The sequence below is a fragment of the Procambarus clarkii genome, chromosome 8, assembly GCF_040958095.1.
Source record: "Procambarus clarkii isolate CNS0578487 chromosome 8, FALCON_Pclarkii_2.0, whole genome shotgun sequence".
NCBI classification, from domain to species: domain Eukaryota; kingdom Metazoa; phylum Arthropoda; class Malacostraca; order Decapoda; family Cambaridae; genus Procambarus; species Procambarus clarkii.
The window spans coordinates 39,450,209-39,476,393 of record NC_091157.1 but is presented as its reverse complement, the minus strand read 5'-3'; the positions used below and the strand labels follow the sequence as shown (position 1 = coordinate 39,476,393).

At 40.8% G+C, this 26,185-nt stretch overlaps 1 protein-coding gene across 2 annotated transcripts in view; it reads right to left on the bottom strand.

The window, feature by feature from the left end:
* Window positions 1-26,185, bottom strand: part of LOC123759852 (stromelysin-3) — a 165,286-nt gene that overhangs the window by 32,317 nt on the left and 106,784 nt on the right. For both annotated transcript variants that reach the window (XM_069317569.1, XM_069317563.1), the window contains exons 7-10: window positions 25,236-25,395; window positions 24,927-25,063; window positions 11,252-11,392; window positions 10,746-10,883 (exon numbers count right to left, since the gene is read on the bottom strand). In XM_069317569.1, the coding sequence (XP_069173670.1) occupies window positions 10,746-10,883; window positions 11,252-11,392; window positions 24,927-25,063; window positions 25,236-25,395 (576 nt within the window). The remainder of the gene's footprint in view (window positions 1-10,745; window positions 10,884-11,251; window positions 11,393-24,926; window positions 25,064-25,235; window positions 25,396-26,185) is intronic.

Here is a 26,185-nt window from a genome sequence, read left to right as displayed (position 1 = left end):
GGGTCCAAGACACAATGCTCCAGCACATCACGAGGGTTCAAGACACAATGCTCCAGCACATCACGAGGGTCCAAGACACAATGCTCCAGCACATCACGAGGGTCCAAGACACAATGCTCCAGCACATCACGAGGGTCCAAGACACAATGCTCCAGCACATCACGAGGGTTCAAGACACAATGCTCCAGCACATCACGAGGGTTCAAGACACAATGCTCCAGCACATCACGAGGGTCCAAGACACAATGCTCCAGCACATCACGAGGGTCCAAGACACAATGCTCCAGCACATCACGAGGGTCCAAGACACAATGCTCCAGCACATCACGAGGGTCCAAGACACAATGCTCCAGCACATCACGAGGGTCCAAGACACAATGCTCCAGCACATCACGAGGGTCCACAGACACAATGCTCCAGCACATCACGAGGGTCCAAGACACAATGCTCCAGCACATCACGAGGGTCCAAGACACAATGCTCCAGCACATCACGAGGGTCCAAGACACAATGCTCCAGCACATCACGAGGGTCCAAGACACAATGCTCCAGCACATCACGAGGGTCCAAGACACAATGCTCCAGCACATCACGAGGGTCCACAGACACAATGCTCCAGCACATCACGAGGGTTCAAGACACAATGCTCCAGCACATCACGAGGGTCCAAGACACAATGCTCCAGCACATCACGAGGGTCCAAGACACAATGCTCCAGCACATCACGAGGGTCCAAGACACAATGCTCCAGCACATCACGAGGGTCCAAGACACAATGCTCCAGCACATCACGAGGGTCCAAGACACAATGCTCCAGCACATCACGAGGGTTCAAGACACAATGCTCCAGCACATCACGAGGGTCCAAGACACAATGCTCCAGCACATCACGAGGGTCCAAGACACAATGCTCCAGCACATCACGAGGGTTCAAGACACAATGCTCCAGCACATCACGAGGGTTCAAGACACAATGCTCCAGCACATCACGAGGGTCCAAGACACAATGCTCCAGGACATCACGAGGGTCCAAGACACAATGCTCCAGCACATCACGAGGGTCCAAGACACAATGCTCCAGCACATCACGAGGGTTCAAGACACAATGCTCCAGCACATCACGAGGGTTGAAGACACAATGCTCCAGCACATCACGAGGGTTCAAGACACAATGCTCCAGCACATCACGAGGGTTCAAGACACAATGCTCCAGCACATCACGAGGGTTCAAGACACAATGCTCCAGCACATCACGAGGGTTCAAGACACAATGCTCCAGCACATCACGAGGGTTCAAGACACAATGCTCCAGCACATCACGAGGGTTCAAGACACAATGCTCCAGCACATCACGAGGGTTCAAGACACAATGCTCCAGCACATCACGAGGGTTCAAGACACAATGCTCCAGCACATCACGAGGGTCCAAGACACAATGCTCCAGCACATCACGAGGGTTCAAGACACAATGCTCCAGCACATCACGAGGGTTCAAGACACAATGCTCCAGCACATCACGAGGGTTCAAGACACAATGCTCCAGCACATCACGAGGGTCCAAGACACAATGCTCCAGCACATCACGAGGGTTCAAGACACAATGCTCCAGCACATCACGAGGGTTCAAGACACAATGCTCCAGCACATCACGAGGGTTCAAGACACAATGCTCCAGCACATCACGAGGGTCCAAGACACAATGCTCCAGCACATCACGAGGGTTCAAGACACAATGCTCCAGCACATCACGAGGGTCCAAGACACAATGCTCCAGCACATCACGAGGGTTCAAGACACAATGCTCCAGCACATCACGAGGGTCCAAGACACAATGCTCCAGCACATCACGAGGGTTCAAGACACAATGCTCCAGCACATCACGAGGGTTCAAGACACAATGCTCCAGCACATCACGAGGGTTCAAGACACAATGCTCCAGCACATCACGAGGGTTCAAGACACAATGCTCCAGCACATCACGAGGGTTCAAGACACAATGCTCCAGCACATCACGAGGGTTCAAGACACAATGCTCCAGCACATCACGAGGGTTCAAGACACAATGCTCCAGCACATCACGAGGGTTCAAGACACAATGCTCCAGCACATCACGAGGGTTCAAGACACAATGCTCCAGCACATCACGAGGGTTCAAGACACAATGCTCCAGCACATCACGAGGGTCCAAGACACAATGCTCCAGCACATCACGAGGGTTCAAGACACAATGCTCCAGCACATCACGAGGGTCCAAGACACAATGCTCCAGCACATCACGAGGGTCCAAGACACAATGCTCCAGCACATCACGAGGGTTCAAGACACAATGCTCCAGCACATCACGAGGGTTCAAGACACAATACTCCAGCACATCACGAGGGTTCAAGACACAATGCTCCAGCACATCACGAGGGTTCAAGACACAATGCTCCAGCACATCACGAGGGTTCAAGACACAATGCTCCAGCACATCTAGGGTTCAAGACACAATGCTCCAGCACATCACGAGGGTCCAAGACACAATGCTCCAGCACATCACGAGGGTTCAAGACACAATGCTCCAGCACATCACGAGGGTTCAAGACACAATGCTCCAGCACATCACGAGGGTTCAAGACACAATGCTCCAGCACATCACGAGGGTTCAAGACACAATGCTCCAGCACATCACGAGGGTCCAAGACACAATGCTCCAGCACATCACGAGGGTTCAAGACACAATGCTCCAGCACATCACGAGGGTTCAAGACACAATGCTCCAGCACATCACGAGGGTTCAAGACACAATGCTCCAGCACATCACGAGGGTTCAAGACACAATGCTCCAGCACATCACGAGGGTTCAAGACACAATGCTCCAGCACATCACGAGGGTTCAAGACACAATGCTCCAGCACATCACGAGGGTTCAAGACACAATGCTCCAGCACATCACGAGGGTTCAAGACACAATGCTCCAGCACATCACGAGGGTTCAAGACACAATGCTCCAGCACATCACGAGGGTGGGTAACAAAAGAACACGTTAGTAAGTTTGTTTCAATTATTCGGTTGTTTTTGTAAATAAATTATCCCATAGTATTTACTTAAGGGTTACCCAGAAATTTTCGTTCTAAACGTTTGCAGATTTCTATTTTAACTTTATCAACCCGACAAGGACAAATTTTAAGTGTATTCGTAATCTTCAATAACATTCAATCATTATATATTGTATAGAAAAAACGAAAACTGTTTTTAAAGCTTAATGTCATAAATACTTACAATATAAGTTTGCAATATCGTCCTTGCACGCAAGCTAATTCTCAGTAACAAACTAAATATTTTTGCATATATTATTCTTTCTCTTCAAACATCTCGGTTCGAAGCTTTTTATTTCTTGCAAAAATATCACAATACTGGAACTTAAATATGTAATCAATATAATCCCGGAATTTACGATAATTTGTCGAATAATTACTTATCCTCAAATGTCTCTTTTCCCAAGAAAATAAAAAATAATAATTCCAATAAATATTAATAAATAATTGTCAAGTTCTTGCTGAACCAACAGAGAACGGAACAAACTGAAGACGATAAACAGTCGTTATGAATAACAGAGAACTAGTCAGGACATTACAACCCCAAATACCACTTAGACAATAACATTAAAGTGAGAAATAATATAAATTTCGATAACGTGCCCAGACCACGTCGACAAAGTGAGGGAGGTGAGGTGATTATCAGCACAAAGCACCAAGCCAATACGACTATTTAGCCCCTGGAAGAGGTCAGAATAAGGATTTGGGATGGGATGGTGGGAAGAATGGGTGCCCAACCACTTAGACGATCGGGGATTGAACGCCGACCTGCATGAAGCGAGACCGTCGCTCTATCGTTCAGTCCAAGTGAGCATGAGTTAAATTTTTCTTCAACAATCGGGTCATTGACTGGGACAAGAAATCTCTGAACAGCTCTGATCCCTCAAACTGTTTAAGAACAGGAAGATATTTTCTTTCATAATTACTTGGTCACTGAGACAATTAAGCAGACATTGGAAGCAAGCCAAATGTCAAATAAGCCGATTTTGCAAAGGCATTTAATAATTGTGACAAATTAATAAATATTAAAGAAATAACAGATAATGCAGATGGAGTGATTAAAAACTATATAACAAAAACACTACAAAAAAAGGCAGTAAATCAAGCAAAATTCAGCCCGAGTACGAGGGTTTGAAGCTTGGTTAAACAAGGTAAAATCTTGACACGGTTAATTGCTCCTCCTCGTCTCAACAGAAGACAGAGGCTGGAATACAAAGCACAGTTTCGCGTCATCCTCTCTCTCTTCAAATTCAAATTCAAATTTGTATACAGGTAAAAGTACATACATAGATGAAAAGTTACAAACATAATGTTGGATTTATAGATAGAGCTAGTACATACAATACCTTAAGCCACTAATACGCAATAGAGTTTCGAGTCTTGCCTTGCATAATGCCCTTGCCGCCCTCGTCTCATCATAATCGACTTGATAATGAATGATCCAGGACGGACCGAAAGTCTTCGTCTCTTCAATTTCTAGTGTGTAGTTTGGTCACCCTTCATCATGTATGCTTAGAATTAAGATAAGCCCTGAACAATTCCGTGATAGACTCAATAAATAACAAAAACGTGTGCTCAACATATGACTTATAGAAAATTTGTTTCAACTAGTAAATACAGTCAAAAGCAAGAAACCAAGACCCAAGGATATTTATCCTTGGGTCATACTTATCCGCAAATTAGTTTTCAGTTCTTATTTACTAACAATAACACCATTAGAAGTTATTTAAAACGAAGAGATCTACTACTCATTGAATTCAGATCTGGGATTGTTTATCTATTTAAATGTTCGAACTGTAATGTTTGATATATGGGAAATACCTCACGAAACTTCAAACACAGTATTGGTGATCCCATGGGTGTCTCTTAACGTACATGTCTGCTGTAAACTAACATAGAGTTAACAACTGGGGGTACCCATTCGTTTAACAACTAGGGGGTACCCATTCACTGCTGGGTGAACAGAGGCTTCAGTTAGTGATTGACGCCTAGTCAATCCTCCACACCAATCCTCCTCAGCATCTGCTAGTCTAAGCAGTATGCTGCGTATTCTGACGAGTGCATAGGTTCAGGGGTGAAGAGAGACGTGGAGAATAGCAAGAGGAGTTTGCAAGTGCCTGCATGGCAAGAACAGAGAGGACAAGTGGAATCTGGACGCGGCGACATGATGTACGGAATTTCACCCCGCCAAGTGTAGAGAAGAGCATCAAACGCTCCTCTGTCTGGCCGGTTTTTTTTTTGGAGTAGAGTAGACAATACCGTCCCCCACTCCTCCTCCAAATAGCCCAACCACTTGGGGTGCACGATAGATTGACGGTCTCGTTTCATGCATGTCGGAGTTCAATCCCTGACCGTCCAAGTGGTTGGGTACCATTCCCCCTCTCCCCCCCCCCCCCTCGTCCCCATCCCAAATCCTTATCCTAACCCCTTCCAAGTGCTATATAGTCGTAATGGCTTAGCGTTTTCTCCTGATAATTTCCTTCCCCTACCTCCCACCTAACAGAGTAAGTGACGTTCTGGGGAACAAGATTTGATATTTATATTTTTACATTTATTTAAATGATTTCTGTCATTTTTAATTCCACGCATTTGTTGAGGAGGAGAAAGAGAGAACGCAGTGTTTGTGTGTGATGGAGCCTAGTGTGTTCGGCAGGTTGAGTGCTGATGACTTTAGTTTTCAGTATTTCTGACGTTACTCTCTAAGTATATTTAGTGAGAAGTGACAAGACTCATTAAGTGTCAAGTTAAGTATTTGCTAAAGTTTTCTTGAGTTTGAGGTGCTCTAAGAGTCAGCAGAGTTATTTTTACTTTTGGGTTCATTGAGTTTGAATGTATCTTAGTGAGAGAGTTACGCCTCCGGCATAAACAGTTGACCTGTTGGACGAGGCATTTAACATACATTTGCAGTAGTGCACGTCATGTATTTTATTAAATTAATTTTTGAGACGTCATTCTTTATTCCACTCAACCCTTATTGATTCTTGACCATCGCAGAGCTGAATTTCACAGTTTTAATAATGTGTTACACTGTGGGAGAAGATTTAAGGCTGCAACTAGGGACTCGCCTTAACTCCAGGCATGTGTCTAGAGTACTGTGTTCACTCCATCGGAAGGGAAGGAAACTCCTGAAAGCTAGCACTTTGGAGAGAAAGAGCCAAGCCATTACGACTATATAGCACTAGGAAGGGGTCAGGATAAGGATTTCGGATGGGACGAGGGGGTGGGGAAGGAATGGTGTCCAACCACTTCGAGGGTCCGGGATTGAACGCCGACCTGCATGAAGCGAGACCGTTGCTCTACCGTGCAGGCCAAAGCGTGAATGTCACAGAGTGTGGATGTGACAGCCACCGAGGGTGTCACAGAGAATGTGGGTGTCACAGAGAGTGTGGGTGTCACATAGTGTGGATGTCACAGAGTGTACTCACCTATTTATGCTTGAGGGGGTTGAGCTTTGTCTCTTTGGTCCCGCCTCTCAACTGTCAATCAACTGGTGTACAGATTCCTGAGCCTACTGGGCTCTATCATACCTACATTTGAAACTGTGTATGGAGTCAATCTCCACCACCTCACTTCCTAGTGCATTCCACTTGTTAACTACTCTGACACTGTAAAAATTCTTTCTAACGTCCCTGTGGCTCATCTGGGTACTAAGTTTCCACCTGTGTCCCCTTGTTCGTGTTCCACCCGTGCTGAAGAGTATATCTTTGTCCACCCTGTCAATTCCCCTGAGAATTTTGTAGGTGGTTATTATGTCTTCCCTTACTCTTCTGTTTTCCAGGGACGTGAGGTTCAGCTCCTTCAACCTTTCCTTGTAGCTCATACCTCACAGTTCTGGGATAAGTCTTGTGGTATATCTCTGAATCTTCTATAACTCTGTTTTGTGTTTAACTAGATATGGACTCCAGGCTAGAGCTGCATATTCCAGGATTGATCTGACGTAAGTGGTATACAGGATCCTGAACAATTCCTTACACAAGTTTCTGAAGGCAGTTCTTATGTTGGCCAACCTAGCATATATCGCTGATGATATTCTTTTGACGTGGGCCTCTAGAGACAGGTTTATGTGATATCAACCCCTAGATCTTTCTCTCTATTTGACTCTTGGAGGATTTCACCTCCCAGATGGTACCTTGTTTTCAGCCTTCTGCTTCCTTCGTCTAATTTCATTACTTTACACTTTCCTGAGTTGAACTTTAGTAGCCATTTTCTAGATCATTTCTCCAGTTTGTCCAGGTCATCCTGTTGTCTCTGACTATTTTCATCTGTCTTGATTTTTCTCATAATTTTTGCATCATCAGCAAACATTGAGAGGAACGAATCTATACCCTCTGGAAGATCATTTACCTATATTAGAAACAGGATGGGTCCAACTACAGAGCCCTGTGGGACTCTTGAAATGGTATATGCACACCATAACCCATTCCCCCTTTCTCTTCTCCTTCCTCTTCCCCTTCCCTTCCCTTGCTTGCCTTCCCTCCCTTTGGGTCATCCCTGTCTTTTGTCACGGTCTACCCCTCGTGATTATAAACAGCTTGAAGCCACTTGCTCCCCTCGCTCTCCGTCCATCTGTCCAGTGACGAATTGAAAATAGTACCCCAGGGCCAATAAACTTGTGATCTTAAGTTACACTTGGGTGCCTAGCCGGCATTCCCTCAGGAAAGTCGTTGGTGTCTTCCTAGTTTTTGGAGTTTCCTGTCAAGAGGAATTGACCCTTATGGTCAAGCCTGATCCGGATTGGTTGAAGACATGTAGGCCTGTGGAGGCGGGGCCTCACAGGGTAGTGCCTGCCCATGCCATTGGCCCGGTTTCTAGATCACCTAGTTATGTTTAAATCCATTGGCCAAAGGTTTGGGATAGGCGGAGTTAATTTGGGCCTAGGAACTAGGGGGTGGAGCCTGTCCCACTGGTAAGCGTTTTAATTAAGAAGAGTTAGTGTGTCTTGGGGCCTCAACTGAGGTACAGGTCAAGTGACCTGAGGGCAGCCAATCAACATCCTTTGGCAAGCTGCAGTATTGAAGGTAACTGTGCCCTTGAGTTGTGTTTATGTCGGTATTACAGTCCATTGCCTCGTAGTTTTTTGTTTTGTTTTGTTAGAGTAGGATATGTTTCAATTTTGATTTAAATATACTGGTTCAAATAATAAAATAATTTTAATGTAATTGTGTTTAGTTATCTGTTCCCTTTGATTAATGACTGAGTTATTCATTCTGGTGATTTTCATTTGCTGTGCTAGAAGTTCCCCCGTGTTCTCCATCTTATGAATAGTAAAGTCGCTCTAGAATCTCCCGTTCAGTTCAGTAAGATTACAGTATTAATCCATTAAGATTCATTTACTTACCCTTTGAGTTCCCTGATTATTGAGTCCCTTCCTTCCTGGGGATCAATAATTTTAGACACATTCATTTATGTTGGGAAGGTGGTGGTAGTGTTTAATGATTTTTATGAGTATTATTTTTATAACATAATAACCCTTGTCCTGGATGCATCTTCCTCATTTAATATTCCTCTTATATTCGTGGCAGTCCAGTGAGGGGGTCATACTGGACTGTAACAGTGTTAAGCAGGAAATTGAGTGAAGAGAGAAGGAGAATTACAACAGGGCAACCCGTTCTCGCACTTTCGTATAGTCAATATTGACTTATTAAATACGTGCATATGTGACATACTTAACATACTAGTTTACCTTGAAAAGCTTCATAGAAAACACCGACCTTACCTAACCTTCTTAGTATGTTAAGATAAGCATCTTATTGCTTTGTAATTATAATTATTAATTAACCTATATCTATAATAAGTTAAGTAATAATTGTAATTACGAAGCATTAAGATGCTTATCTTAACATACTAAGAAGGTTAGGTAAGGTCGGTGTTTTCTATGAAGCTTTTCAAGGTAAGCTAGTATGTTTAGTATGTCACATATGCACATATTTAATATGTCAATATTGACTGTAAGAAAGTGCGAGAACGGGTTGAACAGGGATAGTATTCAGAACGATCACAGGGGGGTCATTACACTCTGCTGGTGACATCTCGCCACTCTGATGTCTCCCCCTCACAGTTACTCGCTGTTTCCTGTTGCTTATATATTTCCTTATCCACTGGAGCACCTTACCTTTTAGTCCTGCCTGTTGCTCCAACTTTTGTATCAGCTTTTTATGGGGTGCTGTGTTAAAGACTTTCTGACAGTTCAAGAAAATGCAGTCTGCCCACCCTTCTCTTTCTTGCCTAATTTTTGGTGCTTGGTCATAGAATTCTATTAAACCTGTGAGGCACGATTTAGCATCTCTGAGCCCATGTTGGTGGTGGGTCACAAAACTATCTCCCTCCAGATGCTCTACGAGCCTTTTCCTCACGATTTTCTCCATCACCTTGCATGGTATACAAGTTAGGGAAACTGGCCTATAGTTCAGTGCCTCTTGCCTGTCATCCTTTTTGTATATTGGGACTACATTAGCTGTCTTCCAACTTTCCGGTAGGCCTCCTGTTTCCAGTGACCTGTTATACACCATAGAGAGTGTGGCACACTTAGTGCCTCTGCACCGTCATTTAGTATCCACGGTAAGATTCTGTCAGGCCCAACAGCCTTTGTTCATTTCCAACAGATTCCTTTTGACCTCATCACTAGTGAGGTTAGAAGCCTCCAAGGTTGCTTGGTTTGCCTCATTTAGTGCAGGGGCTTCTCCTTGTTCTTCTGTGAAGACCTCCTGGAATCTCCTATTGAGCTCTTCACACACCTCCATGTCATTCTCTGTGTATCTGTCAGTGTGGGTGTGGGTGGGTGTCACAGTGTGGGTGTCACAGAGTATGGATTTCACAAAGAGAGTTAGTGTTACAGAGAGTGTGAGTGTCACAGAGAGTGCGAGCCTTACAGAGAGTGTGGGGTCACAGAGATTGTACGTGTCACAGAGAGTGAGAATGTTATAGTGTGAGTATCACAGAAACTGTGAATGTCACAGAGATTGTGGGTGTGACAGCCAGTGAGGGTGTCAAAGAACATTTAGGTGTCACACCGAGTTTTGGAATCACACATAGTTATATTGCCAAATAGAGTGTGGGTGTCACAGAGATTGAGGGTGTTACAGAGGGTAAAGGGTGTCACAGAGACTTTGGTTGCCACAGAGCGTGTATGTTACAGAGAGGGAGGATGTCACAGAGAGTGTGGGAGTCACAATTAGTTATGGTGTCACAGAGTGAGAGTCACAGATAGTGAGGGTGTCACAGAGTGAGGGAGTCACAGACAGTGAGGGTGTCACAGAGTGAGGGAGTTACAGATAGTGAGGGTGTCACAGAGTGAGGGAGTCACAGAGAGTGAGGGAGTCACAGATAGTGAGGGTGTCACAGAGTGAGGGAGTCACAGAGAGTGAGGGAGTCACAGATAGTGAGGGTGTCACAGAGTGAGGGAGTCACAGATAGTGACGGTGTCACAGAGTGAGGGAGTCACAGATAGTGAGGGTGTCACAGAGTGAGGGAGTCACAGATAGTGACGGTGTCACAGAGTGAGGGAGTCACAGATAGTGAGGGTGTCAGAGTGAGGGAGTCACAGATAGTGAGGGTGTCACAGAGAGGGATGCGGTGTCACCGCTCTATCGTACATTGTCAATTACTCAACTTCCCTGCCTTTTGCCCGCTCCTTTGCCCACTATGGACCCCTTTGGACACCTGACTCACCTTGAAGAAGTAGTAGGCGTTTTGATTATAGAGAATAGCAGCATCTACGTTATTGGGAAGACCCCTCCAGGTGGACAAGCTCTTCTGGACCGCACTCCTCCTCCTCGACTTTGTTGAGAAGCGCCAGTACTGAGAGCCCTGTAGAGATAGATCAGCTCGCCCTCAACAGTCTGTCTGCCTCACATGTAAGGTTTACATTGGACCTAGACCTGGACCATCGTACCTAGACCACTAGGGCTACACCATTGGGCCTGCACCATTGGGCCTGCACCATAGGGCCTGGACCATTGGGGCTGCACCATTGGGCCTGCACCATTGGACCTGGACCATTGGACATGGACCATTGGACATGACCCATTGTGCCTGGACCATTGGATCATTCGGATGTAAGTAATGAATCATATATATCATTTTGAAACAACTGTGTAAATGCGTGTAGGCGGTTTGTACTCACCTTGGAAATATATTAAGTGGACTAGGAAGGAGTTATGCAAATGGTCACCTACCTTGAAGAAGTAGATGACGCCATTTGCGAAGGAGGGAGTGGCCGCGTCCAGGGAGTCGGGAATGCCGGAGAAGCCGCTGCTTATCTTCTTCGGGTAGCCCTTCTCTAACTGCTGATTACTGTAGCGCCAGTAAATGCTGCCCTGGAGGGACAAAACTGGGCTGGTTGACTATTTTACGATAGACAGACAACACTTTATAAGTTGCCACCATAAGTGTGTGTAACTGACATTGTTGCATGCTTGGCCAGTCACTGCTCCTAGTCCTCACGTGTGTCTAGTCCTCACTCTCCCGGACTGGTCGCTGTAAGTGAGTAGGGTTCCTGGTCTCTTAAGTGACTCCCTGAAGTGTCTAACCCACATTATCTCGCGAGTGGTCAAGGGGAGCATTTAGGGTGTGGCTGTCAGCACTGTTTGACCTTGTGAGAGATGGATCTCTAGCTATCTTAAATGTGTGTAAGATGAGTGCACATAACACTTAGAGACTCTCTAGAGTGCACAAAAGTGTGTTTGCACTAAGTCAAGTTTGGTTAATACGCACTCCAGTTATGCTATGTTGGGTTTCCTTTGACAGTTTGTGTGAACAGGAGTCCATTGGTGCCACGATGGCCGTCGTGGGTATCTCCATTCAGCAATCACATCATGGTGTAGATAGAACAGCTAAGTAACTCCAGGGTAGGAAAAATCCATAAATAGAGTCTGGTGGTATACATTGGAGAGCTGCGGTTAAGACAAGAGGTATGGTTACAAGGTTCCCTTTGTTCTAGTCTAGGCCTCTGTCCTAACGTCACAGCACCACGCCACAGGAGGGTAGGGTTCTGATTGGCCAAGTTTCAGGGTTTAGTGTCGATTGGCTGTTTTGAAGTATCTAGGGGGAAGAGTGGAAGGAAGACCCGACACCACGCCGCCCTGGCATTCTGTTCCCCGTCGCTTGCCTGTGATGACGTTATTTTTAACGCTGCGGCAACAGTTTAAGAAATCCGCCTAACGCGACGTTAATTGTAAGTCTTGTTATATACTTAAGTCTCCCTAGTGTGAGTCGCCACATAATCTGGTCCCACGGTTGGAGATTCCTTTGATATTCGAGTGATAATACGAGAAAGAGGAAACAGTGTTCTCACCATGTGTACACCAGCACACGCAACGACACTGTCAGTGTCCATCAGTGATTATCACTAACATCCGTTAACCTATAGTTACGATAGTTATCTGGAGTGGATAAGCATTGATTCCACAGTGTGATGTTAATTTACCTGAGTGAGGTAACTGTATGCACGGCTATTTTGTGGACTTAAGCGTTTTTCCGTCGTTACCGTGCTACCCAACCACGTGTGTTATGCCCCGTGTGCCCACACTTACCACCATCACCCTGCGTGGGGTTGTCGCCGCACTACGCACGTCCACGGTGCCCAGAGTGTCAGCTGCACCAATCACCTGGTTTTCACTGCACGTGTCTCGCATGTTACCACGTGCGGCCCCTAAGAGAGTCGACACCAGCCACCCTGTGTGTCATTATTATAACAAAGCACTGTAACTGCTGAACAACTGTGTGGGAAACAACTAATATTTCAAACTTGACTTCATGAAAATCGCACGGGGAGGTTGCTATAAATGCTGATAATTCTTAAAGCATTTCACGTGGTTCCACACCGACAAGCCTATGACACTCCCTTACTCAACATGATTCATCCTGGAAAGTTGGATGAGGCTAGCCCACAGCGCCTGGCTTCCAGACACACACATACACTGACAATTCATTTCATAGACATAGTTGTTTCATCAGTTGGGTATATAGAGATAATGGTTAAGTAGTGAGAGTCAGGATATATGTAGGTGAGTAGCTTGTACGCATAGGGGAAGATGAGGTGATTGGTAGAACTGTAGGTAGATGAGTAACCTGAGGAGGAGTATGATGAAGGTGTGTGGATGAATGGTGGCACAGAATATGGATGAGTGACTTATAGAAGAGATAAAGGTAGTTATGGTTGAACGTAAGTGGACGGCAAAAGATCATTGACCTGAAGGGCGAAGATTATTTGACGAGAGGGTTAAATATGGATCTTAATTCAATGGAATCAGTAAACAAGATGCCAAAATCAAGTGAACCATATAGTTGATTAAGAGTGCCATGTTACTGCTCAGTGATACAATATATGATGCTGAAGGAACACGATGTATTGATACGGAACCAGACAATCATAGGGCTCTTAACCATAGAACAAGACAACACCCTCATCTTAGCAGTGCCACTACCTGTAGCGTATTCTAAGTTGAAGTATCTGATAATTTCGGAAGCGTCCGTCTGTTTGAATTCTTAACGTTTTAAGACATCACTTGCAAATTTTTTTGGATTCGAGATTGAAATATGATTCGGCATATTTTATCTATTTCAGAGAAGCTGGCACTCGTAACTGTGGAGTGCCACTCGTAACTGTGGAGTGCCACTCGTAACTGTGGAGTGTCACTCGTAACTGTGGAGTGCCACTCGTAACCGTGGAGTGCCACTCGTAACTGTAGAGTGCCACTCGTAACCGTGGAGTGCCACTCGTAACTGTAGAGTGCCACTCGTAGCCGTGGAGTGTCACTCGTAACTGTGGAGTGCCACTCGTAACCGTGGAGTGTGATTTGTAACTGTGGAGTGCCACTCGTAAGAGAGATGTGACACTCGTGATTCTTGACTTTGGAGAATATAAGCCATGTGTGTGTCATTCATGAGTGAGGCGTGTCACTCATGAGTGAGGCGTGGTACTCATGAATGAGGCGTGGCCCTCATGAGTACCGTGGTATTCGTACGCTGGCACATCCTCCCTTTCCTTAAACTTACCTTAGAAATTTGGGATACTTGAAACCTCTTAGAAATAGATTAATTTCACCTCTGAAATCCACATTATTGACCATAATACAGAATCTTGTTATTGTTCAGGGAATTGCTGTCACCCTCCCGTGTTGGTCTGTTTGTTGAAGTAAGAGGAGAGCCAAGCCTCTGGCTCTCTTCCCTCCTCCCCCATCTGGTCTCTTCACTTCTTCATCCCCCCCTCTATTGCTGGGGCAACGTGGGTTGATGCCCGCTATGGGTTTGCGCTGGAGTAATACACAAAGCTTCACGCCGCCCCTCAACCGCACTGTATCCTGTGTACCCACACAGGACCTGAGTACCCACACAGGACCTAGCTGTGTACCCACACAGTACCTGTGTACCCAAACAGGACCTAGCTGTGTACCCACACAGGACATGTGTACCCAAACAGGGTCTGTGTACCTACACAGGACTTGTGAGTTACATGAGCAGATGCCATAATGGATGTGAGACGTGAGGGAGGGTGTAGATTGTGTGAGACACTCTCTCTCTTTATATATGTACCTGTACCTGTACCTGCCCAGACAGGTACAAGAGGAGTGTTGTTAACGCTTATGTCGACCGTGCTCTCAGCCACAGCTCAGAATGGAAGCAAGTCGACGAAGAACTCTGTAAAGTAAGGCAGGTCCTAGTCAACAACAGCTTCTCCAATAGTTTCGTTAAAGACATCATAAGAAGGAAAGTGAAACGCCATGCAACCTCTGAAGAGACAACTAACACAACACCTGTACCCCCTATTAGACTATTTTAAAGGAACTTCTTTTCCACAGCTCATAAAACGGAGGAAAGGGTCCTGAAAGATGTTGTTAATACAAACGTTATCCCTACAGACAAAAATCAGAAGATACAACTGACGATTTACTATAAAACCAAGAAAACGGCCAGCCTACTCATGAGAAACTCTCCAGACACAAACCAGAACGCTTTAAAAAGAGACCAACGTCGTCTATTCCTTCAAATGCCCTCTTGGGGACTGTAAGCCTCATAAAAACTCAGTATATAGGCAAGACAACAACATCTCTTTCCAGGCGTTTAACGATGCATAAGCAACAGGGCTCCATTAAGGAACACATAATCTCTTCCCACAACCAAACCAACACCAGAGAAATCTTAGCAAACAACACAGAAATCATCGATAGATACAGCGATAGCAGGCGGCTTGACATCTGCGAGGCACTACACATCAAGAAGTCAACACCAGCAATCAACAGCCAATTAATGCACAACTATATTCTACCCACTTCAAGACTCCACTCCAATATAGAAGCATCAAGAAATATGGGCCAATAGGCCCTCTGCAATTACTTCCATTCTTACCTACAATACCCTTTGTTTCGTGTTCTGGCTTGTGTTGAAAGTTTGTTTTCACCTCATCCAACACTATTGTAACATATCACCTCACCCAAATGCAGGTATAAGAAATCGAAGATGTTTAAGCTCTATTCAGTTATAGTTGTGTGTGTGTGTAAACTAAAGTCTTTGAAAATGTAATAAGTTTTACGAAACGCGCCCAAGTGTCGCGTCAGACTAGAAATAAAAATGAATTTTGGAGAATTGATTTTTCATTTACCATCAACAGTGAAAAGAAACATAAGATAGATCGAGAAAATTCGTGTTAGAATTATTAATCTTACTTTTTCGGTCATATTTAATAATAATATATATATATATATATATATATATATATATATATATATATATATATATATATATATATATATATATATATATATATATATATATATATATATATATGCGAACAAGCCTGAATGGTCCCCAGGACTATATGCGAATGAAAACTCACACCCCAGAAGTGACTCGAACCCATACTCCCAGAAGCAACGCAACTGGTAACTACAGGGCGCCTTAATCCGCTTGACCATCACGGCCGTCAAAAGGAAGTGATAGCCGAGGCTATTTGAGCCACTTCCCCGACGGCAACTCGGATGGTAATCTTGGGCATAGCATTTCACCAAATCACCTCATTCTTTGGGGCACACGTGAGGAACACAAATGCGAACAAGCCTGAATGGTCCCCAGGACTATATGCGAATGAAAACTCACACCCCAGAAGTGACTCGAACCCATACTCCCAGAAGCAACGCAACTGGTAACTACAGGGCGCCTTAATCCGCTTGACCATCACGGCCGTCAAAAGGAAGTGATAGCCGAGGCTATTTGAGCCACTTCCCCGACGGCAACTCGGATGGTAATCTTGGGCATAGCATGGTCAAGCGGATTAAGGCGCCCTGTAGTTACCAGTTGCGTTGCTTCTGGGAGTATGGGTTCGAGTCACTTCTGGGGTGTGAGTTTTCATTCGCATATAGTCCTGGGGACCATTCAGGCTTGTTCGCATTTGTGTTCCTCACGTGTGCCCCAAAGAATGAGGTGATTTGGTGAAATGCTATGCCCAAGATTACCATCCGAGTTGCCGTCGGGGAAGTGGCTCAAATAGCCTCGGCTATCACTTCCTTTTGACGGCCGTGATGGTCAAGCGGATTAAGGCGCCCTGTAGTTACCAGTTGCGTTGCTTCTGGGAGTATGGGTTCGAGTCACTTCTGGGGTGTGAGTTTTCATTCGCATATAGTCCTGGGGACCATTCAGGCTTGTTCGCATTTGTGTTCCTCACGTGTGCCCCAAAGAATGAGGTGATTTGGTGAAATGCTATGCCCAAGATTACCATCCGAGTTGCCGTCGGGGAAGTGGCTCAAATAGCCTCGGCTATCACTTCCTTTTGACGGCCGTGATGGTCAAGCGGATTAAGGCGCCCTGTAGTTACCAGTTGCGTTGCTTCTGGGAGTATGGGTTCGAGTCACTTCTGGGGTGTGAGTTTTCATTCATATATATATATATATATATATGTCGTACCTAGTAGCCAGAACGCAGTTATCAGCCTATTATGCAAGGCCCGATTTGCCTAATAAGCCAAGTTTTCCAGAATTAATATATTTTCTCTATTTTTTTTCTTATGAAATGATAAAGCTACCCATTTCATTATGTATGAGGTCAATTTTTTTTTATTGAAGTTAAAACTGACGTAGATATATGACCGAACCTAACCAACCCTACCTAACCTAACCTATCTTTATAGGTTAGGTTAGGTTAGATAGCCGAAAAAGTTAGGTTAGGTAGGTTAGGTAGTCGAAAAAAACATTAATTCAAGAAAACTTGGCTTATTAGGCAAATCGGGCCTTGCATAGTAGGCTGAGAAGTGCGTTCTGGCTGCTAGGTACGACATATACATATATATATATATATATATATATATATATATATATATATATATATATATATATATATATATATATATATATATATATTTATTAAATATGACCGAAAAAGTAAGATTAATAATTCTAACACGAATTTTCTCAATCTTTCGTACATTACGCTTCACTGTTGGAGGTAAATCAAAAATCACTTCTCCAAAATTCATTTTTATTTCTAGTCTGACGCGACACGGGCGCGTTTCGTAAAACTTATTACATTTTCAAAGACTTCACAAATACACAACTGATTAGAACTTACGTCTTACGATTAATATTAAGGTTTTAAACCTTAATATTAATCTAGTGTTCAAAAATGATAATACAGTTAAGTCCATGTTAATTAAGAACTCGCCCTCGTCTGTAGCAGGTTGTGTGTATTCCATCCCTTGTAATGAGTGTGCATGTGTTTACATCGGCCAGACAGGTAAATCTCTTTCCTCGCGTTTAAAACAGCATTCATATGCTATTCGTACAGCCCAGCAATCCAGTGCATTGTATTTACATTCCAGTTTATGTAATCATTCTATCGACTTCACAGGGGCAAAATGTATTGTTAAAAGTAAGGATTTCGTTGAACGAAACGTGATCGAGTCTGCTCTGATCAAACATTGTAACAACAGCCTTAATGTGAGCCCCGGTATGTACAAGTTGGATCCCTATTTAAGCCTCAATATAGCACGTCAAAACAATATAGCAATCATTTAAACACGTATGGCACTTGGAGATATTAAAAGGAGCTGCCTTGTATGGGCCAATAGGCCTTCTGCAGTTACCTTCTTTCTTATAATTCCTTTCCTCCACTTATTTTTGGTGGTCAGGTGATCTGCCCAGGCGGATATAAAGGTCTGATCAGCAAACTTATCTTCATTCTACTTTGCTCTGATGAAGGCGAATTAGCCGAAAACGCGTTAAGCATTTTCTATTTTTCATATGTGGTTATTCTGCATATATATATATATATATATATATATATATATATATATATATATATATATATATATATATATATATATATATATATATATATATATATATATATAACCTACTCATGAGGAACTCTCCAAACAGAAAGCAGAATGCTTTAAAAAGAGACCAACGTCGTTTATGCCTTCAAATGCCCTCTTGGGGACTGTAAGCTCCAAAAAATACAGTATATAGGCAAGACAACAACATCTCTTTCCAGGCGATTAATGATGCACAAGCAACAGGGCTCCATTAAGGAACATATAATCTCTTTCCACAACCAGACCATCACCAGAGAAATCTTAGCAAACAACACAGAAATCATCGATAGATACAGCGATAGCAGGCGGCTAGACATCTGCGAGGCACTACACGTCAAGAAGTCAACACCAGCAATCAACAGCCAATTAATGCACATCTATATTCTACCCACTTCAAGACTCCGCTCCAATATAGAAGCATCAAGAAATATGGGCCAATAGGCCCTCTGCAGTTACTTCCATTCTTACCTTCAATTTACCCAAATAATATTCAATGTTTCATGTTCTATCTTGTGTTGAAAGTTTTGTTCACCCCATCCAAAACTGTTGAAACATATCACCTCACCCAAAATGCGGGTATAAAATAAAATGAAAGCTGTTTAATCATAGCATAGTAAAACTCTGTTTAGTGTTTGCAGGTTATAGTTGTGTGTGTGTGTAAACTAAAAGTCTTTGAAAATTTAATAAGTTATTACGAAACACGTTCAAGTGTCGAGTCACACTAGAAATAAAAATGAATTTTGGAGAATTGATTTTTCAATTACTATCAACAGTGAAAAGAAACAAGAAATATTGATAAAATTCGTGTTAGAATTATTAATCTTACTTTTTCGGTCATATTTAATAATATATATATATATATATATATGTCGTACCTAGTAGCCAGAACGCACTTCTCAGCCTACTATTCAAGGCCCGATTTGCCTAATAAGCCAAGTTTTCATGAATTAATGTTTTTTCGACTACCTAACCTACCTAACCTAACCTAACCTAACTTTTTCGGCTACCTAACCTAACCTAACCTATAAAGATAGGTTAGGTTAGGTTAGGTAGGGTTGGTTAGGTTTGGTCATATATCTACGTTAATTTTAACTCCAATAAAAAAAAATTGACCTCATACATAATGAAATGGGTAGCTTTATCATTTCATAAGAAAAAAATTAGAGAAAATATATTAATTCAGGAAAACTTGGCTTATTAGGCAAATCGGGCCTTGCATAGTAGGCTGAGAAGTACGTTCTGGCTATTAGGTACGACATATATATATATGTCGTACATATATATATATATATATATATATATATATATATATATATATATATATATATATATATATATATATATATATATATATATATATATGTCGTACCTAGTAGCCAGAACGCACTTCTCAGCCTACTATGCAAGGCCCAATTTGCCTAATAAGCCAAGTTTTCCTGAATTAATTGTTTTTCGATTACCTAACCTACCTAACCTAACCTAACCTAACATTTTCGGCTACCTAACCTATAAAGATAGATTAGGTTAGGTTAGGTAGGGTTGGTTAGGTTCGGTCATATATCTACGTTAATTTTAACTCCAATAAAAAAAAATTGACCTCATACATAATGAAATGGGTAGCTTTATCATTTCATAAGAAAAAAAATAGAGAAAATATATTAATCGAAGAAAACTTGGCTTATTAGGCAAATCGGGCCGTGCATAGTAGGCCGAGAAGTGCATTCTGGCTACTAGGTACGACATATATATATATATATATATATATATATATATATATATATATATATATATATATATATATATATATATATATATATATATGTCGTACTTAGTAGCCAGAACTCATTTCTCAGCCTACTATGCAAGGCCCGATTTGCTTAATAAGCCAAGTTTTCATGAATTAATTGTTTTTCGACTACCTAACCTACCTAACCTAACCTAACTTACCTTTTTCAGCTACCTAACCTAACCTAACCTATAAAGATAGGTTAGGTTAGGTTAGGTAGGGTTGGTTAGGTTCGGTCATATATCTACGTTAATTTTAACACCAATAAAAAAAAATTGACCTCATACATCATGAAATGGCTAGCTTTATCATTTCATAAGAAAAAAATTAGAAGACATTTATTATTTCTGGAAAACTTGGCTTATTAGGCAAATCGGGCCTTGCATAGTAGGCTGAGAAGTGAGTTCTGGCTACTAGGTACGACATATATATATATATATATATATATATATATATATATATGTCGTACCTAGTAGCCAGAACTCACTTCTCAGCCTACTATGTAAGGCCCGATTTGCCTAATAAGCCAAGTTTTCATGAATTAATGTTTTTTCGTCTACCTAACCTACCTAACCTAACCTAACCTAGCTTTTTTTGGCTACCTAACCTAACCTTACCTATATATATAGGTTAGGTTAGGTTAGGTAGGGTTGGTTTGGTTCGGTCATATATCTACGTTAATTTTAACTCCAATAAAAAAAATTGACCTCATACATAGTGAAAAGGGTAGCTTTATCATTTCATAAGAAAAAAATTGTAGTAAATATATTAATTCAGGAAAACTTGGCTTATTAGGCAAATCGGGCCTTGAATAGTAGGCTGAGAAGTGAGTTCTGGCTACTAGGTACGACATATATATATATATATATATATATATATATATATATATATATATATATATATATATATAACAGTTGCATATTGTCCAGGGGACCATTCTGGCTTGTTCGCATATATATATATATATATATATATATATATATATATATATATATATATATATATATATATATATATATATATATATATATATATATATATATATATGTCGTACCTAGTAGCCAGAACTCACTTCTCAGCCTACTATTCAAGGCCCGATTTGCCTAATAAGCCAAGTTTTCCTGAATTAATATATTTACTATATTTTTTTTCTTATGAAATGATAAAGCAACCCTTTTCTCTATGTATGAGGTCAATTTTATGTTATTGGAGTTAAAATTAACGTAGATATATGACCGAACCTAACCAACCCTACCTAACCTAACCTAACCTATATTTATAGGTAAGGTTAGGTTAGGTAGCCAAAAAAAGCTAGGTTAGGTTAGGTTAGGTTAGGTAGGTTAGGTAGACGAAAAAACATTAATTCATGAAAACTTGGCTTATTAGGCAAATCGGGCCTTGAATAGTAGGCTGAGAAGTGCGTTCTGGCTATTAGGTACGACATATATATATATATATATATATATATATATATATATATATATATATATATATATATATATATATATATATATATATATATATATATATATATATATATATATATATAACCTAACCTAACTCTTTCGGCTACTTAACCTAACCTAACCTTTAAAGATAGGTTAGGTTAGGTTAGGTTGGTTAGGTTCGGTCATATATCTACGTTAATTTTAACTCCAATAAAAAAAATTGACCTCATACATAATGAAATGGGTAGCTTTATCATTTCATCAGAAAAAAATAGAGAAAATATATTAATTCAGGAAAACTTGGCTTATTAAGCAAATCGGGCCTTGCATAGTAGGCTGATAAGTGAGTTCTGGCTACTAGGTACGACATATATATATATATATATATATATATATATATATATATATATATATATATATATATATATATATATATATATATATATATATATATATATATATATATATATATATATATTGGTGTATACTGGCAGCAGGTTTTCTTTCAAACATGTTTCATTGAATATGACCGCATATTCTGTATTAATTATTTTCTGGTTTAGGGCTTCTATCCCTCTAACTATTTTCTTAGCATCAGGGCTTAATTCAAATAGGAGTTCTCCAAAACTCATTTTCGTACTTTTAAGGTGAAGAAAAGAAGTGATTTACTATAGAGTGTATTACACTTATTTGTATAATTTGCACGACGTTTCGAACCTCCATGGTTCATTCTCAAGTGAACAGATCTTACATTACTAGTTGATTTTATACCCGCATTAGGTCAGGTGATAATACAATGATAATACAATAATACATTACTCTAACAAGAGAAATGTTGAACAAGAATACCTGCATAATAGACAAAACCCAAGATTCAAGAAGATTACAAATTCTTGAGGCAATTCACATAAGAATAGAGCGACCTACCATGAACACCCAAATCACGGAACTATTTACTCTACCCACCATGAGAGTAAGGACAAGACAAGAACATATCGATGCCAACACAGAAGATAATGTCCAACATAACAGGCCAATTACACTGGATTAATCTTTGTGTTTGGATAGGAGATGCCTCGTATGGGCCAATAAGCCTTCTGCAGCCCCTATGTTTATCCCTTATGTATCCCCCCATGTTTTCACCTTCATTGTATTATCACCTGACCTAATGCGGGTATAAAATCAACTAGTAATGTAAGATCTGTTCACTTGAGAATGAACCATGGAGGTTCGAAACGTCGTGCAAATTATACAAATAAGTGTAATACACTCTATAGTAAATCACTTCTTTTCTTCACCTTAAAAGTACGAAAATGAGTTTTGGAGAACTCCTATTTGAATTAAGCCCTGATGCTAAGAAAATAGTTAGAGGGATAGAAGCCCTAAACCAGAAAATAATTAATACAGAATATGCGGTCATATTCAATGAAACATATATATATATATATATATATATATATATATATATATATATATATATATATATATATATATATATATATATATATATATATATATATATATATATATATATATATATATATATATATATATATATATATATATATGCACACACACATGTGTGTAAATCACGAAAAATAAACACGTGATTAAAAATGTGACAGTGTCAGACCACGGAGGAAAACTGAAACAGGAATTTCCTTAAGTACTTTCGTATATTAATACATCTTCAGAAGGAGTGGTTTTACAGGTCGAGTACTGGACATAAATAGGCAGGAGAGAATGGTGGAGTGAGGCGAGGTACAATAATTGGACACATATGAGCCGCATAAAAACTGCAGAGGGCTTTTTGGCCTATCCGATGCAGTTCCCATTCATAACCACACACACAGGCCCACACTTGGACACATGGATAATCATAGCATAAGATAAATATTTACAATAAGTAAATATTTACAATAAATTAGTGAGACAAATGTGTTCCATTGATCCTACTCAAATCGCCCTTTAATTGATCTATCAAAAATGGATCTAAGTTATATAAGCCACTGCTAATGTTCAAATTACTTTCTTTTGTGATCTGTATCAAAGCAGATTCAATTGTGTTTCTGTTATAGGTGTTTTTACAATTCATTATTGAAGAAGCTATGTCCCAATCAATTTGGTGAGCATCTTCTGACAAATGAACGAACAAAGCATTAGACAATTGGCCATGTCTTACAGAGTATTTATATTGCGAAATTCTACATTTTAAATCTTTAGATGTATTTTTGGAAGTTTGCTTTAGCAAAAAACGTCGTGCATATAATAATAATATATGCAGAGACAAAAATCGACCAAAGAATGTGTTATGTTTACCATATTTCTCTGGGTTTGAGAATATTGTGAAGGCCTTGAAACTTTTTGATTTACATGTATTATTTAGCTACGAAAATACTGTTGGTAAGCTATTAGTTAGAAACAGCCCTCGTAGTGATAATTGTGTCATTTATAAAATACCTTGTAAAGACTGTAATAAGTTCTATGTTGGGCCAACATCTAAAGATTTGAAATGTAGAATTTCGCAACATAAATACTCTGTAAGACATGGCCAATTGTCTAATGCTTTGTTCGTTCATTTGTCAGAAGATGCTCACCAAATTGACTGGGAGATGGCTTCTTCAATAACGAATTGTAAAAGCACCTATAACAGAAACATAATTGAATCTGCTTTGATACAGATCACAAAAGAAAGTAATTTGAACATTAGCAGTGGTTTATATAACTTAGATCCAATTTTAATAGATCAATTAAAGGGCGATTTGAGTAGGATCATTGGAACACATTTGTCTCACTAATTTATTGTAAATATTTACTATCTTATGCTATGATTATCCATGTGTGGGCCTGTGTGTGGTTATGAATGGGAGCTGCATCGGATGGGTCAATAAGCCCTCTGCAGTTTTTGTGCGGCTCATATTTGTGTCCACTTATTGTACCTCACCTCACTCCACCATTCTCTCCTGCCTATTCGTAATGGCTTGGCGCTTTTCCCTGATAGTTTCCTTCCTTCCTTCCTTCTTGCCTATTTATGTCCAGTACTCGACCTGTAAAACCACTCCTTCTGTAGATATATTAATATACGAAAGTACTTAAGAAAATTCCTGTTTCAATTTTCCTCCGTGGTCTGGCACTGTCATATATATACATATATATTATTTAATTAATCAAATGATCAAATGACAGTGTGTTTCCAGAGATGAAACATTTCTGCCAATGTTCATCCTGGTCCAGAAGTATATCTATATACAAGAAATATATGTCAAGAGGCAGATTTCTCTTGCCAGTCGTGACCGTGTTTGCTTGAGAATTACCTTAAAGAAATATGTTCTTCCATTACTCCATGTGAAGGCAGCATCCAAGTCACTGGGCAGCTCCTCCCACTGGTCTGTGATGGGTCTTGGGTAGCCCTTAGCAACACCGGAGCCGGTCAGCAGCCAGTACTTGTCTCCTGGGGAGTGTGGCATGAATGCCGCAGTCATTATATATTCATAGAATTCATGCAGAGTGCAGTAAATGATGTAGATATATAGTGAAAGCTGGTAGGAATGTAGGTTTCCTGTTATGTAGTTTTGTGAGATAAAGGCTGAGAGATAGAAGCAGGAGGCGTGGTGTGGACTCACCCTTGAAGACGTACACTGTACCCTCGGCTGAGGTAAACATAGTGTTGATGCTTTCATTATTACACAAGTCACCGCTTGGTCCGGAGCCTTCCTCCTGCCCGCCACTCTCCCCAGACCCACTGGCGGTTCTCTGACTGCTCCCAGGCTTGCCGTAGAGCGCCTGCAATAACGTCAGGAATTATACACTCTCACTACCTCCAGGTTTGTCTCGGACGGCTTTGAACAAGATAATAAATATGCAAAACGTTCATTCCAACGACGGAAGTTTCTCTCGTTATGTCGGGAATGACTCAACTATTTGCACTGGACATGTAGAGGTTCAGAGATTAGTAGATGATCCCATAATTGTCACTGTAAACAATACAATACTTTTAATGTTGTTTCAGTCTGGACAGATACAGCTATATATATATATATATATATATATATATATATATATATATATATATATATATATATATATATATATATATATATATATATATATATATATACGACATATATATATATTATATATATATATGTCGTACCTAGTAGCCAGAATGCACTTCTCGGCCTACTATGCAAGGCCCGATTTGCCTAATAAGCCAAGTTTTCCTGAATTAATATATTTTCTCTAATTTTTTCCTTATGAAATGATAAAACTACCCATTTTATTATGTATGAGGTCAATTTTTTTTATTGGAGTTAAAATTCACGTAGATGACCGAACCTAACAAACCTTACCTAACCTAACCTATCTTTATAGGTTAGGTTAGGTAACCGAAAAAGTTAGGTTAGGTTAGGTTAGGTAGGTTAGGTAGTTGAAAAACAGTTAATTCATGAAAACTTGGCTTATTAGGCAAATCGGGCCTTGCATAGTAGGCTGAGAAGTGCGTTCTGGCTACTAGGTACGACATATATATATATATATATATATATATATATATATATATATATATATATATATA